Below are 19703 nucleotides of genomic sequence, written 5' to 3' on the forward strand. Positions count from 1 at the left end.
TTTGGGTTGGTTCCAAGTCTTCTGCTATTGTGAATAGTGCCACAATAAACATACATGTGCATGTGTCTTTATCGTAGAATGATTTATAATCCTTTGGGCATATGCCCAGTAATGGGATTGCTGGGTCAAATGGTATTTCCAGTTCTAGATCCTTTAGGAATCGCCAAACTGTCTTCCACAATGGTTGAATTAATTTACACTCCCATCAACAGTGTAAAAGCGTTGCTATTTTTCCACAACCTCTCTAGCATCTGTTGTTTCCTGACTTTTTAATGATCACCATTCTAACTGGCATGAAATGGTATCTCTTTTTTTTTTTTTAATGGTACATAAAGCTTTATTGTGGTATAATTTACATATCATAAAATGTGCCCATTGTAACTGTATACATTATTTTTTAGTAAATTTATGGTTTTAGAGCATTTTCATCATCTCAAAAACTTCCCTCAGCCCATATGCAGTAAATTCCCACTACCACCCCTAATTCCAAGCAACTATTGCTTTCATTTCAGTCTTTCTTTTAACATAACTTTTTTTTTTAATACTTTAAGTTCTAGGGTACATGTGCATAACGTGCAGGTTTGTTACATATGTATACTTGTGCCATGTTGGCTAATATCCAGAACCTACAAAGAACTCAAACAAATTTACAAGAAAAAAACAAACAACCCCATCAAAAAGTGGGCAAAGGATATGAATAGACATTTCTCAAAAGAAGACATTCATACAGCCAACAGACACATGAAAAAATGCTCATCATCACTGGCCATCAGAGAAATGCAAATCTAAACCACAATGAGATACCATCTCACACCAGTTAGAATGGCGATCATTAAAAAGTCAGGAAACAGCAGGTGCTGGAGAGGATGTGGAGAAATAGGAACACTTTTACACTGTTGGTAGGATTGTAAACTAGTTCAACCATTATGGAAAACAGTGTGGTGATTCCTCAAGGATCTAGATCTAGAAGTACCATATGACCCAGCCATCCCATTACTGGGTATATACCCAAAGAATTATAAATCATGCTGCTATAAAGACACATGTACACGTATGTTTATTGCGGCACTATTCACAGTAGCAAAGACTTGGAATCAACCCAAATATCCATCAGTGACAGACTGGATTAAGAAAATGTGGCACATATACACCATGGAATGCTATGCAGCCAAAAAAAAAGGATGAGTTCGTGTCCTTTGTAGGGACATGGATGCAGCTGGAAACCATCATTCTCAGCAAACTATCTCAAGAACAGAAAACCAAACACCGCATGTTCTCACTCATAGGTGGGAACTGAACAATGAGATCACTTGGACTCAGGAAGGGGAACATCACACACCGGGGCCTATCATGGGGAGGGGGGAGCGGGGAGGGATTGCATTGGGAGTTATACCTGATGTAAATGACGAGTTGATGGGTGCTGACGAGTTGATGGGTGCAGCACACCAACATGGCACAAGTATACATATGTAACAAACCTGCATGAAATGGTATCTCATTGTGGTTTTGATTTGCATTTCTCTAATACCCAGTCATGATGAGCATTTTTTCATATGTCTGTTGGCTGCATAAATGTCTTCTTTTGAGAAGTATCTATTCATATCTTTTGCCCATTTTTTGATGGGGTTGTTTTTTTCTTGTAAATTTGTTTTAAGTTCTTTGTAGATTCTGGATATTAGCCCTTTGTCAGATGGATAGATTGCAAAAATTTTCTCCCATTCTGTAGGTTGCCTGTTCACTCTGATGATAGTTTCTTTTGCTGTGCAGAAGCTCCTTAGTTTGATTAGATCCCATTTGTCAATTCTGGCTTTTGTTGTCATTGCTTTTGGTGTTTTAGATATGAAGTCTTTGCCCATGCCTATGTCCTGAATGGTATTACCCAGGTTTCCCTCTAGGATTTTTATGGTCCTAGGTCTTACATTTAAGTCTTTGATCCATCTTGAGTTGATTTTTGTAAAAGGTGTAAGGAAGGGGTCCAGTTTCAGTTTTCTGCCTATGGCTAGCCAGTTTTTCCAACACCATTTATTAAATAGGGAATCTTTTCCCCATTGCTTGTTTGTGTCAGGTTTGTCAAAGAAAAGATGGTTGTAGCTGTGTGGTGTTATTTCTGAGGCCTCCGTTCTGTTCCATTGGTCTATATCTCTGTTTTGGTACCAGTACCATGCTGTTTTAGTTACTGTAGTCTTGTACTGTAGTTTGAAGTCAGGTAGCATGATGCCTCCAGCTTTGTCCTTCTTGCCCAGGATTGTCTTGGCTATGTGGGCTCTTTTTTGGTTCCATCTGAAGTTTAAAGTAGTTTTTTCCAATTTTGTGAAGAAAGTCAGTGGTAGCTTGATGGAGATAGCATTGAATCTATAAATTACTTTGGGCAGTATGGCCATTTTCACGATATTGATTCTTCCTATCCATGAGTATGGAATGCTCTTCCATTTGTTTGTGTCCTCTTTTATTTCGTTGAGCAGTGGTGTGTAGTTCTCCTTGAAGAGGTCCTTCACATCCCTTGTAAGTTGTATTCCTAGGTATTTTATTCTCTGTAGCAATTGTGAATGGGAGTTCACTCATGATTTGGCTATCCGTTTGTCTGTTATTGGTGTGTAGGAATGCTTGTGATTTTTGCACATTGACTTTGTATCCTGAGAATTTGCTGAAGTTGCTTATCAGCTTAAGGAGGTTTTTGGCTGAGATGATGGGATTTTCTAAATATACAATCATGTCATCTGCAAAGAGAGACAATTTGACTTCCTTTTTTCCTATTTGAGTACGCTTTATTGCTTTCTCTTGCCTGATTGCCCTGGCCAGAACTTCCAATACTATGTTGAATAGGAGTGGTATGAGAGGGCATCATTGTCTTGTGCCAGTTTTCAAAGGGAATGCTTCCAGTTTTTGCCCATTCCGTGTGATATTGGCTGTGGATTTGTCATAAATAGCTCTTATTATTTTGAGGTATGTTCCATCGATACCTAGTTTATTGAGAGTTTTTAGCATGAAGAGGTATTGAATTTTATCGAAGGCCTTTTCTGCATCTATTGAGATAATCATGTGGTTTTTGTCTTTGGGTCTCTTTATGTGATGGATTATGTTTATTGATTTGCATATGTTGAACCAGCCTTGCATCCCAGGGATGAAGCCAACTTGATTGTGGAGGATAAGCTTTTTGATGTGCTGCTGAATTCAGTTAACCAGTATTTTATTGAGGATTTTCGCACTGATGTTCATCAGGGATATTGGCCTGAAATTTTCTTTTTTTGTTGTGTCTCTGCCAGGTTTTGGTATCAGGATTATGCTGGCTTCATAAAATGAGTTAGGGAGGATTCCCTCTTTTTCTATTGTTTGGAATAGTTTCAGAAGGAATGGTACCACCTCCTCTTTGTACCTCTGGTAGAATTCAGCTGTGAATCTGTCTGGTCCTGGATTTTTTTTTGGTTGGTAGGCTATTAATTACTGCCTCAATTTCAGAACTTGTTATAGGTCTATTCAGTAATTTGACTTCTTCCTGGCTAAGACTTGGGAGAGTGTATGTGTCCAGGAATTTATCTATTTCTTCTGGATTTTCTAGTTTATTTTCATAGATGTGTTTATAGTATTCTCTGATGGTAGTTTGTATTTCTGTGGGATCAGTGGTGATATCACCAATATCATTTTTTATTGCATCTACTTGATTCTTTTCTTCTTTATTAGTCTGGCTAGCAGTCTATCTATTTTGTTGAAGAAATTCCCATTTAAAAAAGGTTATATCTCTGATTAGTGCCACAACATGATGAACTTTGAAAATATGCTAAGTGAAGGCCAGGCGCGGTGGCTCACGCCTGTAATCCCAGCACTTTGGGAGGCCAAGGCGGGCAGATCACGATCCTGGATTCATTGATTTTTTGAAGAGTTTTTCGTGTCTCTATCTCTTTCAGTTCTGCTCTGATCTTAGTTATTTCATGTCTTCTGCTAGCTTTTGAATTTGTTTGCTGTTACTTCTCTAATTCTTTAATTTTGATGTTAGGGTGTCAATTTTCAATATTTCCTGCTTTCTCTTGTGGGCATTTAGTGCTATAAATTTCCCTGTAAACACTGGTTTAAATGTGTCCTAGAGATTCTGGTACGTTGTGTCTTCGTTCTCCTTGGTTTCAAAGAACAGCTTTACATCTGCCTTCATTTCATTATTTACCTGGTAGTCATTCAGGAGCAGGTTGTTCAGTTTGCAGTAGAAAATGACTTCACTTGCCCCAGACCTAATAATTTCCCTTGTTCCCACTTCTTCTTGGTGCTTTCCTCCTTTGTGTCTACCATCGTAACATTCATCTAACCATAGTTATCTTATGTAGATGTTGGGTGCTGTTGAGAAATGCACAAAGCAAATTAGAAGGAAGATGTGATTGACAGGAATTGTTTTTTACTGTGTATTCACTTTCCATGTATTTGTGCTAATCTCTCCATACAGGTCTTCTTTGGCAATGTGGATTCATCTGGGATAAAACACAATATTTTTAACCCTCCAATTATTGCTCGATACATCCGTTTGCACCCAACTCATTATAGCATTCGCAGCACTCTTCGCATGGAGTTGATGGGCTGTGATTTAAATAGTAAGTGCCAAGTCATCCTATATCCTTCTTCCCTCAACTGTGGGTAGGGCGACTAACTGTTCTAGTTATCCTGAGACTGGGGGAGGGTTCCCAGTATCAGGACACAAAATTGTCAGTGCTAAAACCAGCGCAGTCCTGGGCAAACCCAGAAATACCATTCAACCCAGCAACGCCATAACTGGGTGTATACTCAAAGGAATATAAATCATTCTGTCATAAAGACACATGTATACATATATTCATTTCCGCACGATTCACAATAGCAAAGGCATGGAATCAACCTAAATGCCCATCAACAACAGACTGGATAAAGAAAATGTGGTACATACATACCATGGAATACTATGCAGCCATAAAAAAGAATGAGTTCATGTCCTTTTCAGCAACATAGATGCAGCTAGAGGCCATTATCATAAATGAACTAATGCAAGAACAGAAAACCAAATATCACCTGTTCTCATAAATGGGAGCTAAACATTAAATGCACATGGACACAATAATGGAAACTCAGGAGGGGAGAGGTTGGGAGGGGGGTGTGGGTTCGAAGGTTACGTATTGGGTACTACACTCACTACCTGGGTGAGGGGATCATTCATACACCAAGCCTCAGTGACATGCAATTTACCCATGCAACAAACCTACCCATATACCCCCTAGAACCTAAAATAAAAGTAGAAGAAGAAAAGAAACAAGGAAAATTAAAGAGTCACACAAAGTGGGAAGAGCTGGCCAGAAAACAGATAACAATAACAGAATTGGCTGGGCGTGGTGGCTCACACCTGTAATCCCAGCACTTTGGGAGGCCAAGGTGGGCAGATCACGAGGTCAGGAGATCAAGACCATCCTGGCTAACACGGTGAAACCCCATCTGTACTAAAAATACAAAAAATTAGCTGGTCATGGTGGCGTGCGCCTGTAGTCCCAGCTACTCTGGAGGCTGAGGCAAGAGAATCACTTGAACCCGGGAGGTGGAGGTTGCAGTGAGCCGAGATCATGCCACTGCACTCCAGCCTGGGTAACAAAGCGAGACTCCATCTCAAAAAACAAAACAAAACAAAAAACCAATAACAGAATCTATGCAAAAGTTAACACCTGAGAAATGATATTATGATGACAGTAGCCCTAGAATATCAGTGGAGGCTGCTCAGTATAACTGATGCTGAAGCATGTCCTTGTGATAACCTTCTTTTTTCTTTTCTTTGAGGTTGCAGCATGCCGTTGGGAATGGAGAGTAAAGCAATATCAGATGCACAGATTACTGCTTCATCCTACTTCACCAATATGTTTGCCACCTGGTCTCCTTCAAAAGCTCGACTTAACCTCCAAGGAAGGAGTAATGCCTGGAGACCTCAGGTAAGAGGCAACAGATTTACTCTTTAACTGACTCAAAGCAGTGGTTGGGGAAAAAATGGGGGAAGCCCTTGACTGTTTCTTCCGAGGTATTTCTGTCAACTGTTAGTCCTAAAAAGAGTGTCAAGGAAGTTTGATTATGGGCTAATATCTGTCAAAGAATTGTAGAAGCTAAAGTCCATTTTACATATAAATATCAACAATTAGCTTTCTTTCCAGGTTTCTCATTACATCAATGGAAAGTAAACATTTACTGTGCATCTTAGTATCCCCAGGATGCGTCTAGGGATACAAAGGTGAATTGTGAAAAATTTTGGCCCTGAAGTTGCTTAGAGTTGAATAAGAGAGACTGATTAGCCAATAGAAAGTAGAGGCCTGGCAGCGCGGTGGCTCATGCCTGTAATCCCAGCACTTTGGGAGGCTGAGGCGGGCTGATCACAAGGTCAGGAGTTCGAGACCAGTCTTTTGCTGAGGCAGGATAATCACATGAACCTGGGAGGCGGACGTTGCAGTGAGCTGAGATCACGCTATTGTACTCTGGCCCAGGTGACCGTGCCTGACTCCGTCTCAAAAAAAAAAAAAAAAGAAAGAAAGAAAGAAAGAGTGAGGCTGGGCACAGTGGCTCACTCCTGTAATCCTAGCACTTTGGGAGGCCTAGGTGGCAGATCACCTGAAGTCAGGAGTTCAAGACCAGCCTGGCCAACCTGGTGAAACCTCATCTCTACTAAAAATAGAAAATTATCCGGGCATGGTGGTGGGTACCTGTAACCACAGGTACTCGGGAGGCTGAGGCAGGAGAATCGCTTGAACTTGGGAGGCAGAGGTTCAGTGAGCTGAGATCGTGCCATTGCACTCCCGCCCGGGTGACAAAGCGAGACTCCATCTCCAAAAAAGAAAGTAGAGTGAGAAATGCTGTGGTATGGTTAAGAGGGATTTGGGAATTTCTGGGAGTAAATGGTTACCAAGAGGCTACTAATCCAACTCTATTGCCCTCAGGTGAATAATCCAAAAGAGTGGCTGCAAGTGGACTTCCAGAAGACAATGAAAGTCACAGGAATAACTACTCAGGGAGTAAAATCTCTACTTACCAGCATGTATGTGAAGGAGTTCCTCATCTCCAGCAGTCAAGATGGCCATCACTGGACTCTCTTCTTTCAGAATGGCAAAGTAAAGGTATGCTGGTCTCCTTGGAAAGAAAGGAAAAAAAAAAAAACCACCTCTCCTAGAGCTTAGCATAACATAACAAGGTTGATATATGATCAAACTTTCAGGGCAACATTTATTAAGTACCTAAGGTAGCAAGACATTGTAAAAGGCATTCTGAGAGAACACGGTGACTTTAAGAAAAAGGTAAAGTACTGAGAAAAGGGCAGAGTAGATCCAAGAGTTGATTCTCCTCATCAGCACCTTGATTCCCAAGCCTTTTTGACCTTTAACTTTAGTGGTCCAGGAAGTCTTCATTCTTAATCTGGGTTTACTGGATAATTCAACAAATTGTGCTGATGAAAAGACATGACATAAACTCTTATCATCCCATGAGTAATGGGGGAAGGAATAGTTCCTCTCTTTGGTATTTTCTATATTCTTTGTTCACTAAGAGTTAACCATGATGTGGTCCTTACCAATCTCTCTAATATAGTCTCTTGCCACTTGGCTCTTTAAGCTCCATCCATACTAAGAAGTTCGGCCGGGCGCGGTGGCTCAGGCCTGTAATCCCAGCACTTTGGGAGGCCGAGACGGGCGGATCACGAGGTCAGGAGATCGAGACCATCCTGGCTAACGCGGTGAAACCCCGTCTCTACTAAAAAATACAAAAAATTAGCCGGGCGAGGTGGCGGCGCCTGTAGTCCCAGCTACTTGGGAGGCTGAGGCAGGAGAATGGCGTGAACCCGGGGGGCGGAGCTTACAGTGAGCTGAGATCCGGCCACTGCACTCCAGCCTGGGCGACAGACCAAGACTCTGTCTCAAAAAAAAAAAAAAAAAAAAAAGAAATTCTCAGGTCACTAAACACAGCACATTGTATCTCATATCAGGCTTTTAAATAGATACTATTTCTTCTACCTGGAACATTTTTCTAGCTGCGCACTACTGCCACTTTCACCTGACTCATTCTTTAAGTCTCAGATAAACATCATGTTCAAGAAGAATTCCCTTATCCATCAAGGCTGGATTAAAGACTTCACCAAACTGGCAGTTTGGTGAACTAAAGTCTAGACATTGGACATTCTAGAAGAAATTCCCATTTAAAAAAGGTTATATCTCTGATTAGTGCCACAACATGACGAACTTTGAAAATATGCTAAGCGAAGGCCGGGCGCGGTGGCTCATGCCTGTAATCCCAGCACTTTGGGAAGCCGAGGAGGGTGGATCACGAGGTCAGGAGATCGAGACCATCCTGGCTAACACAGTACAACCCTGTCTCTTCTAAAAATACAAAAAATTAGCCGGGCGTGGCGGCGGGCGCCTGTAGTCCCAGGTACTCAGGAGGCTGAGGCAGGAGAATGGCGTGAACCCGGGAGGCGGAGCTTGCAGTGAGCTGAGATTGCGCCACTGCACTCCAACCTGGGCCACAGAGTGAAACTCAGTCTAAAAAAAAAAGAAGAAAATATGCTAAGTGAATAGGCCAGACATAAAAGGATATAGATATTGTATGATTCTACTTATATGAGTGTGTTAGTCAGGGATATCCAAAGAAACAGAACCAATAGGAGATTCTGTCTGTCTGTCTGCCTTCTCTCTCTGGATGAGCTAAACTCTTTTAGTTCAAGACTGAAAGCAGGAAAAAGCAGATGTTCCAGTCCAAAGGCAGTCAGGCAGCAAAAATACTTTCTTACTTGGGGAAGACTCAGCCTTTTTGTTCTATTCAGGCCTTCAACTAATTGGATGATGCCTGTCCACATTAGGGAGGGCAATCTGCTTTACTCAGTCTACTGACTTCAGTGTTAATCTAATTCAAAAACACCCTCGGAGAAATACTCAGAATAATGTTTGAGTAAATATCTGGGCACCTTATAACCAAGTAAAGTAGATACATAAAAATAACCATCACAAGTCCACCCCTTGTCAATGTAGCACCCACCATACACATCTCCTTTATCTCTAAATAGAGACAGAAATGAGGTCCTAATTCCACCTAACATGAGATGACAAAACTTGACTGGTATTGATAACTACCTTCTTCTACTACCCATTCTGTGTTGACTTTGCCTTCAGCAAGCATCTCAGCTGATTGTGGTTCTTTACCTGATGGGGTGACCCGAACCTTTATTCCTGAAGAGCGTGGGCCATTAGTAGTCCTGCATGGATTGGGTTGCTGTAGTTTCCCATTGACCAGAATCATAGGGTGTGGTAATAGTAAGAGATACTCTAAGGGATCTATTATATTCTAGACACACTCTTCCATACCTCCATTGTGAAGTAGTAGTCCAGTTTCCTTCCAGGAAGGACAAAACGCTGCCCCTTCCATGATTAACATATTCTAGTGTAATCAGCCTGCTGCCAGATAGCTGGCTGATCATCCTGGGAAATACTGCCATACTGGGGACTCTGTGTTTGTCTCTACTGCTATCAGATTGGGCCCTTAGCAGTGGCCATAGACAGGTCAGCCTTGTTGAATAGAAGTCCATGTTGCTGAGCCCACGCATAACCTCTATCCCTGCCACCATGGCTACTTTGTTCATGAGCCCATCAGGCAGTGACATAGGTGGCTAAGTAAAGAGGATGACTGGTATCCACAGAACAGGTCATCATATCTACTTTTTTTTTTTTTTTTTTTTTTTTTTTTTTTTTGAGATGGAGTCTTGCTCTGTCACCCAGGCTGGAGTGCAATGGCACGATCTCGGCTCACTGCAACCTCTGCCTCCCGGGTTCAAGCATTTCTCATGCCTCAGCCTCCCAAGTAGCTGGGACTACAGGTGCACATCACCACACCTGGCTAATTTTTGTATTTTTAGTAGAGACAGAGTTTCACCATGTTGGCCAGGCTGGTCTTGAACTCCTGACCTCAGGTGATCTTCCTGCCTTTGCCTCCCAAAGTGCTGGGATTACAGGTGTGAGCCACTGCACCCGGCTCATCATATTTACTTGATTACTGAAATCCTTATCTGCTGAGGTCACCCTTTGTTGAGCACTCACATGGGACATAAATATCTTCACATCCTTCGCCCATTCAGAGAGATCTGTCTGCATACCTCTTCCCCAAATTTCTTTGTCACCTGTTTTCTAATCATGTTCCTTCCAAGTCCATATCTGGACAAAGCACTGACTACAGCCCATAATTTGACATACAATTGCACACCTGGCCATTTCTTCTTCTAAGCAAAGTCCACAACCAGGTACACTGCCTAAAATTCTGCCCACTGTCCTTCATGGATATCTCAGATAGAGACTGCCCACTTTTGTGTAGTACCTGCATCTCATGCAAAACCATTGGTAAACCAGGCCCGAGACTCCTCTTCCTCTGTAAACTGATCATAGGGAACTCCCAATGAGGCCATAAGTGCAGGCTGGGAGAGAGAAGGCAGGGTAGCAGAAACAGGCACCATGGACATTTGGGCTACTTCTTAATGTAATTTACATGTGCCTTCAGGACCTGCTCAGACCTAACCATGTATATACCACTTCCATTTGATGATGGAGTGCCATTATTCATACCCAACTTTATGGCTTGGTAGATCAGATAACACCTAGTTCATGATGGGCAGTTCAGGTCACATGGCAACTTGGTGGTCTGTGGCTAAGCATTCAGTATCTACTAAGGCCCAGTTGTAGGCCAAGAGCTACTCACAAAAGGAGAATAGCTATTCACAGAGGATTACAGGAGGATTTCTCACTATAATAGCCCCTGCTCCATAAGTCAGGGAACCAATGTGAAGATCCTGCTAGCTGCTCAATGTATCTGTTCCAATTACGCATTCCAGGACTGGGGAAATAACCACAAGATAGGCTCACAGATCCTCTGCATCCACTTTGAGATGGACTTGAGCTAAAATTCCATTGATCATTTGACCCTCCATAAGCCCATACTCTTGACTGGTGGACCACAGTGACATTTTGGGTCTCCAGAAATTAGTGCCAGTTCAGAGCCATTGTCCAGTAGTCCCTAAAAGGTCTGATTAAGTATTTTTCTTCAATGCACAGTTATTCTGATAGAAAGGCCATATGTCCCTTTGGGGAAGGCTGAGAGAAAGTAACAGTATTCTTGGCAGTGTACCAGAGTCCTTCCTCAAGGAGACTGAGCCTCCCCTTCATTCAAGTAGTGCTGGATCTGTAAACTTGCTCAAGTCTGGGAATTGATTGAGAGGCCGTAACTCTGTTTTTATTATTCAAGTTAGACTTTTTTCACTTGACCTAGAACTTTTCCGCTTATACAGATCAAGTATTTGGTAGGCATTCTATCTATATCTTATCTAGGAACACTATAATCTACTAGCCAACACCATAGTCATACTATTCTAATTGCTGCTTTGACTCTGCTATCCCTTATGGTAACCACACTTACCTTGCCTTTGGCAGTTGAGTGCTGCCCCTTTTCCCCTGTCACCCCAGGATCCAATTTTTCCCATCGTATTTAGGTTTTCTAATTCAGTGAATGCAGGTCCCGCTGTAAGGTGTCACCTACAGAGAAGAGTGATCACAGAGCCCTTCGAGGATGCTGAGGTTCCTCTGACAAATTTATTTCTCAAAGTAATGGTGAGATCTGTGTCTTCTGAACTCTCCCAGTGTTGGTGAGTAGGTCTTAAATGACAAATTAACTCAAGCATTTCAATCTCCTTTCTTCTACGTTAAACCAGGGCAAGTTTGAAATTTCTAGTTTGCTCACTGTGGGCCATCTTTTGGTCTGTGTTTCAGTCAACCAATTAAACCGTTAGAGGCCTTCCTAATTCCCTGAGATGCAACATTAAATCCAGAATGTCTGCTTAGTGGGCCCATGTCAATAAATTTGGCCTAATCCAACTTTATGTGCCTTCCACTATTATCTCACATCCTTAGTACCCATTCCTATACATATCCTCTGGATTCCTGTTTGTGTAAATTAGAAAACTCAAGTCATTCTTTTGCAGTGTAGTGCATCTTGTCATGGGTCACCTTCATACCTCACCTCGCCTGCTGGGACTTGAGTGTAGTTAGAGATCTAATAACAAAGAGGGGTGGTAGGGTGGGTCCTGAAGGCAATCAGCATTATCTTGCATGGCAGTTGCCTCAGGGGAGGCCATTACAGTTTCCACAGGCAGTGCAGGGTTAATCCACTTAGACTGGAGTGGAGACACTGCCACCACAGGGATGGAGAGACAACTTTCACTGGCAAAGAAGACTCATCAATATTTAGTAGCTCAATGTCCCCAGCTTAATCAGGGTCTTCCACACATACCTAATCCAACTTATAGTGCCCCATTCTTTCCCAATCAATGCCCTTGCTTGAACAGTAGAAACCCTGCAAAGCTGGAAGTTTGACTTGCTTTGTAATTCAGTTAGTCACGGGATGAGATTTGGCATTTGATTTTCAGCAATCTCAGCTCTGTGGCTACAGTAGATAAGGGTCTCCTTCAGGGCATACATAGAATCTGTCAGGTCATTTATGCAGCTCTTGAGCTGGGAATTCAAATTTCTGAGCTCCTCCTTTTCTTTCATCACTTTTTCCAGCAACATTAGCAGCAACCGACTAATCTCATCATTTCATTAGTTTGACAAATATGTTCATAAATGTCAATATACATAGTCACCAAGACCCTTGCTTCTTATAAGTAGTTATTAGGAGTATCCAATGGAGATATTTTGCATATACATATATTTTGAGATGGAGTCTCACTCTGTCGCCCAGGCCAGAGTGCAGTGGCGTGATCTCAGCTCACTACAACCTCCATCTACCAGGTTCAAGGGATTCTCATGCCTCAGCCTCCCGAGTAGCTGGGATTACAGGCACCTGCCTAATTTTTGTGTTTTTAGTAGAGACAGGGTTTTGTCATGTTGGCCAGGCTGCTCTCGAACTCCTGACCTCAGGTGATCCATCCGCCTCGGCCTCCCAAAGCGCTGGGATTACAGGCGTGAGCCACTGCGCCCAGCCTGGCCTGCATATTTCTATTACCAGATCATGCCGTGGACAATTTTTACTACTGAAAATAGTCAGTAGTGTCTTTAAATTTCATCAGATTACAGAACCAATTCCAGAAATCCAATAACAAATGTATAAAATTTATCCTTGAAGTTCTGTTCCTTTAGAATCACTCTTGGTGTGAAAATCTATATTAGTCATGGTTCCCAAAGAAACAGAACCAAGAGGAGACACACGCGCGCACGCGCGCGCGCACACACACACACTTATAAGGAATTAGCTCATGTGATTATGGAGTCTGACAAGTCTCAAGATCTGCAGGATGAGTTGGCAACCTAGAGACCCCTGAGAGCTGATTTGTAGTTCCAGTTCAAAGATCAGCAGGCTGCAGACCTAGAAAGAGTTAAAATGTTTTAGTTTGAGGCCAAAGGCAGAAAAAAAACAAAACCGAAGTCCCAGTTTAAAGGTAGTCAAATAGAAGGAACTGTCTCTTACTAAGAGGACAGTCAGCCTTTTTGTTATATTTAGCCCTTCAACTGATTGGATAAGTTCCACCTACACTGGGGAGGACAATCTGCTTTACTTAGTCTATCAACTCAAATGTTAATCTCACCACAAAACACTCTCACAGACACACATAAAATAAAGTTTAATCAAATATATGGGCACCCCATGACCCAGTCAAGTTGACACATAAAATTAACCACCATAATGAGGTATCTAGAGTAGGCAAATTCATAAAGACAGAAAGTAGAAAAGAGGTTACCAGGGGCTTGGAATGGGGAGGAAATGGAGAGTTATTTTTAATGAGTACAGAGTTTCTGTTTGGGGTGATGAAAAAGTTCTGGAAATGGATAGTGGTAATGGGTGCACAATATTGTGAATATACTTAATACCACTAAATTGTACACTTAAAATGATTAAAATGGTAAATTTTATGTATATTGTACAACAACAAAAAAGGCTATATCACTGACAATACATTGTTGTATTTGGCAAAGAAAGGGGAATCTCCAGCCCCCTCATCAAAAAAAACCCCACAAACTTCCATTTTAAAATAATGAGCTGAAATCATAGCAGAGAGAGGTGAATAATGAGCAAATATAAAAAGGAAGACCTGAAACTCTAAACAGCTCCTCATTACCCGCTCCCCTCCAGGCCCTGGTAACCACATTCTACTTTTTGTTTCTATGAATTTGACTACTTTAGATACCAAATATAATAAATTTCTATATATCTATATATTTTTAACTCCATAATATATATATATTTTTATATATATTATATATATTATATATAATATATATTTTATATATTCAAGTAACAAACTTTTATATTGTTTAAAAGGTAAATGTTTGTTTAGATTTACACACATAGTAACCTCTTTTTTGTCTTTATTATTGTGTTTCAACCTCTGGTTGACAGAGTGAGACTCCATTTCTAAAAAATAAAAATAAAATTGTATCCTATTTAAAAAAAAAAAAAGCAAAAGCAAATCGTGTGCATTTTATAAAAGGCATATCTAAAACATTAGATACAGAAAAGTTGCAAGACAAAGATAGGAAAAGAAGTTATGCAAATATCTAAAAGATTGATTGCAGCTCTATTGATAGCAGAAAAATAGACTTTAAAGCAAGAAAGTATTACTGGAGATTAAGAATGTGATTTCATGGCCAGATGTGGTGGCTCACGCCTGTAATCCCAGCACTTTGGGAACCCAACGCGGGCAGATCACGAGGTCAGGAGATCAAGACCATCCTGGCTAACAAGGTGAAACCCCATCTGTACTAAAAAAAAAAAAATACAAAAAATTAGCCGGGCATGGTGGTGGGTGCCTGTAGTCCCAGCTACTCAGGAGGCTGAGGCAAGAGAATGGCATGAACCCAGGAGGTGGAGCTTGCTGTGAGCAGAGATGACGCCACTGCACTCCAGCCTGGGCGACAGAGTGAGACTCCGTCTCAAAAAAAAAAAAAAAAAAAAAGTGATTTCATAATAATCAAAGGTCTCTGAGAAAATAAAATTTGAATTTATATTACGTAATTACATAGCTTCAAAATATTTAAAGCAGAAACTGATAGAAAAAGGAAAATGGACAAATTCACAATTTAGAGTGCTAGATTTTAACACATTTCTCATCAAGTGATGGAACAATGTATAGAAATAGAACAGTTAACAATTCACAAGTTTGATCTTATAGACATATTTAGAAAATAGCACCTTGAAATTGCAGAATTACACATTCTTTGGAAGTACACAAAGGAAACATGTTAGAATTTTCCATTTTAAGCTACAAATAAAGTAGTCTCAAATTTCAGATAATATAAAACATGTTTTCTGGTCACAATACAATTAAAGTAGATATAAGTAAGAAAGAGATAACTGTAAAATCTTCCTATGTTAGAAATCAAGAAATATACTTTTAAACCCATATGTCAAAGAAGAAATCATAAATTAGAAAATATTTTAAACTGAATGATAACAAGGCATGACATATTAAAATGTGGGAATCAGCTAAAGCAATACTTAGAAGGAAATGTATAGCCTTAAAAACATATATTAGAAAAGAAGAAAGCCTGAAAATTCATGAGCTAAGGTATGTCTCAAGAAGCTAGGGGAACAGCAAAATAAACCAAAAGGAAGTAGAAGCAAGGAAATAATAAAGATATGAAGTAAATGAAGTAAAAAAGAAACATACAATAGAGAGAATAAACAAAACCAAAAGTTGGTTCCTTGAAATTGACAAACTTCTGGCAAGAGCAATCAAGATGAAAAGAAGGCACAAATGATATCAGAAACTTTAAAAAATTGGACATCAATAAAGATCCCACAAAAATTTCTGCCAATATAAAAAATGAGAATACTTATTAATCTTTTAACAGTAAGTTTGGAAAATTAGGTAAAATGGATTAATCCCTGGTAAATACAACAAGAATGAATAAAAACCTTGAAACTCCTAAAACCTTTGAGAAACTGAATTTGTATTCAAAATTCTTCCCGCAAAAAAAAAATCCAGATCCAGATGGCTACATTAACTACATTCTACCAGTTTTTCAAGGGAGAAATAATATTAACCTTACAAAACTTCTTCCAGAAAATGGAAAAAGATGGTATGTTATTCAATTCTCTTATAATAATAGCATAACATTGACAACCAAACCCAACATGAACAGTATTAGAAAGGAAGATAATAGGCCCATTTTATTCATAAATATAAATCCCAAACAAAATGTTAGCAATATGGATCCAAATTGGATTTATGTTAGGAATGCAAGGTTGGCTTATACATTAGAAAACTGATATAATTTATCACAGTGATAGACTGAAGGATTATACATATTGGATATCCTAAACAGTGCAATAAGATGAGAAAAAGAAGGAAAATATGTAAGGATTGAATATGATGAAAGGGGAAAACTCATTGTATATGGAAGATATGATGGCATAGATAGAAAATCCAAAGGAATTTATATATAAATTATTAGAATTTAAAAAATTTTTCAAGCTTGCTGAAAACAAAATAAATACCAAAATTAATTGTATTTCTGTATACCAGAAACAGTTGGAAAAATAGTTTTAAATAGCATTTTAAAATTCCAAGCACGAGTCACACATTCCTGTCAGATAATGGCAGCTGCCTAAATCTCTCCACACAGTCTTCAAAAACCATACATACACATACACACACACAATTTTAAATTATGACTAAAACCACCCATAACCCATCTACAGAATAACCAGAAGATAAAAAGTACTGAAAGTTTATATTTACAAGTAGAAAATAAATCTACAAATCTAGACAACCTTGCTCCAGAGAGAAACCCTGTCTCAAAAAAAAAAAAAAAAAAAAAAGAAAGGAAGAAAGAAGAAAGCAAATGTTGGAACTTAACTGTCCTATAAAAACAAAAGTGAATCACGAAATCACAAGACCCACAGACCTCTTTGGTCCCATCTGTTAAATAAATTGCACTTCCATTTATCAACAGTAGAGCGTACTCCTGGCTCAGAAACCTAGTAAGGCACCCAGCCCTCATGTCTGCCTACATAAATCACCTCTTTTGCTGAAACAAGAAAATGTAAGGAATTTCTAAATGAATAGAAAATAGCACATGAGGCAGATGGTATTAATGTTCTTGAGTTTTTATTCCCTCTTTCCTTGAAAACCTCATCAACTTTAGGCATGGCCATGTGACTCATTTTGATCAATAGAATGTGATTGGACATGACATATACCACTTCCAAACAGAAGCTTTAAATGTGATTTTGTGTTTGACACTCTTGTGCCACTGCTCCAGGCTCCAGACTTTGAGCCTCTAGAATGATGAGTGAATAAATTTATTTTGTTTTAAAGGCACCAAGTGTGTAGTGAATTTGTTACAGTAGCCCTAGAAATCTAATACTAACAAAAACAATGTTAGAGTTGAATTAGAAGTGTCAGTGAGAACTTAGGAATTAAAAAAGCATATTCTTAGCACTGTTCGCTGAAGGAATCTAGAAGTAATTACACTGCAGTAATAACAAGCCCATCGCATGCCCAAATCTTGGTCTCTAACTGCCATTTTCCATTCAAAAGAATCTGAGCTCCCTAGAGAAATGACTTTTTCAAGGCTGGATCAAGGAAACTGCCAGGTGATCTTAGATGATCTTGGTGATCTTGATGTGCCAGAAGATAAATGGGATCATGGGAAAAGAACACAGCAACTGGCCCGAAGGGCTTCCTGTTGGCTAGATTTGAGACAATTTGAGCATCAAAAGGAATAATGAGGGTAATGGATCATAATTGGAAAATCAGTTTGCAACCATCAATATACTATTGAATACTTGTAAAGAACTTTAAGGGTTGCTAATACCATTGGATAAAAGCTTGTTGTGAAACAGAATATTTGCATGATCTCAAAGTCTCACTCCACAAATTGTTAGGAAAAGTCAGGAGATTGAGACCATCCTGGCTAACACAGTGAAACCCCGTCTCTACTAAAAATACAAAAAAAAAAAAAAATTAGCAGGGCCTGGTGGGGGGCACCTGTAGTCCCAGCTACTCGGGAAGCTGAGGCAGGAGAATGGTGTGAACCCAGGGGGGCGGAGCTCGCAGTGAGCTGAGATTGTGCCACTGCACTCCAGCCTGGGCGACAGAGCGAGACTCCGTCTCAAAAAAAGAAAAAAAAATTGAGGCAGAATTTCGCTATGTTGCCTGGGCTTGTCTCAAACTACTGGGCTCAAGCAATCCTCCTGCCTCAGCCTCCTGAGTAGCTGAGACTATAGGGGCATGCCACTATGCCTAGTTTAAGAGGTAGTATTTAAACTGAGACCCGAAGGGTAAAAAAACATGGATAAAAGAAGAAACAGAAGGGGTAAGAGCCTTCCAAGCAGAGGGAATCACATATACAAAGGCTCTCATGTTAAATAAAACAAGAGTTGACATTGTTGAGAAACTAAAAGATTAGTTTATCTGCGATGCAGTAGAATAGGAGGAATGCAGTGGGAGAATAGATCAGAGACTTGGGCTGGGGCTATATTAGGCAGAGCTTGGAGACCAGAATAAGGGGGCCAAGGTGGGAACAAACCAATTAAATTGGCATTTCTCCCCGGGGGGTGGGGGCAGGGAGCTAGCCCATGCATCATTTTTTAAAAGCTCCAAAGGCGATTCCAATAAGCAGCCAGGGTTGGGAACCTAGGGGGGACATGTAGCTAGATTAATGAAGATGGCCCAAACTTCTTTTGTTCTGATACCTAAACTCTCTGTAGGAACACAGTGCTACTTTACAGTGCATTCGCCAGGAAAAGTCTCTTCCCATTTGGAATCTGAAGTTAAACCGACACCACACTTGAAGATGCCAGGATTGTTAGAGGAAAATGTCACCCAATAGTCCCAGGAAGCAGGAGCCCTTTTGTTGCTATTTAACCACTTCTTTCCGGTATGGTGGCAAGTTGCCTCCTTACACACAAACTGCCTCAGGAGATCCTAAGGATATCATGGTGTCTGTCCTTGCAAGAGCATGCACTATGGTAGGACATTACCTTCATTCTGTTCCTTTTTCTCCAAGACTCTTGCGTATTCTCACCATTTGGCTGGACTTTCTTCTGTAGGTTTACCTCGGAATCCACACAAAACCCACAGGGTTTTAGAGTTGCCTTGAATTACACACTTGAACATTCGGATCTTCATTTTCCCAAACATCCACCCAGTTATAGGTGGCCTTTGCTCCAAAGTCCTGGAGTAGCAAGATGCCTTGAGTCTTAGACTGTCTTCCCACTTCTTTCTCTCTGTATTCCCTCCTGCCAAGGTTGCCCAGCCACATTAAATTGCATGCCTTGCTGTGTTGCATTCGTTATCATTCTAAAGTTGTCACCAACATGTGGGAAACCAGTTTATCTAACTAATAATGATAGCTACCATTTTCTGAGCTCTTACTGTGTACTCTTCTTGCCACAGCAAATGCATTGACAAGGGAGTCTGCTGGCCAAAGCCTGACTCTCATCTCCAGATGATCCAACACAGGTGCTGTGTGTGACCCGGGACAAAGCACTTAATATCACCGAGGTTTGGAAAGTGGGTGAGAACATTCTAGATATAAGGCCTAGCTAGAGTGAAGGCCTCCAAAGCAGGGTGCTCTTAATTCTAGATGTCCCAGATGCATGGGACAGAGTAATCTAGTCATCTTCCAGGATTTAATCCTGGACTACTGGAAACAACTAGAAGTGAGAAAAGCATCTGTGCTTTGCAGTGACCA

At 40.4% G+C, this 19703-nt stretch overlaps 1 protein-coding gene across 7 annotated transcripts in view; it reads left to right on the plus strand.

Annotated features, from left to right (window-relative positions):
• The window catches only part of LOC105468354 (coagulation factor VIII), a 200953-nt gene that overhangs the window by 178714 nt on the left and 2536 nt on the right, over positions 1-19703 (plus strand). For 5 of the 7 annotated variants that reach the window (XM_011718453.3, XM_011718452.3, XM_011718455.2 and 2 more), the window contains 3 exons: positions 4430-4574; positions 5779-5927; positions 6921-7097. In XM_011718453.3, the coding sequence (XP_011716755.2) occupies positions 4430-4574; positions 5779-5927; positions 6921-7097 (471 nt within the window). Of the gene's footprint in view, positions 1-4429; positions 4575-5778; positions 5928-6920; positions 7098-11497; positions 14205-19703 lie in introns of those variants that run through there. The other 2 variants (XM_011718454.3, XR_979452.3) reach the window with 2 other exon arrangements.

Source organism: Macaca nemestrina, chromosome X, assembly GCF_043159975.1.
Source record: "Macaca nemestrina isolate mMacNem1 chromosome X, mMacNem.hap1, whole genome shotgun sequence".
In the NCBI taxonomy this organism is placed as follows: domain Eukaryota; kingdom Metazoa; phylum Chordata; class Mammalia; order Primates; family Cercopithecidae; genus Macaca; species Macaca nemestrina.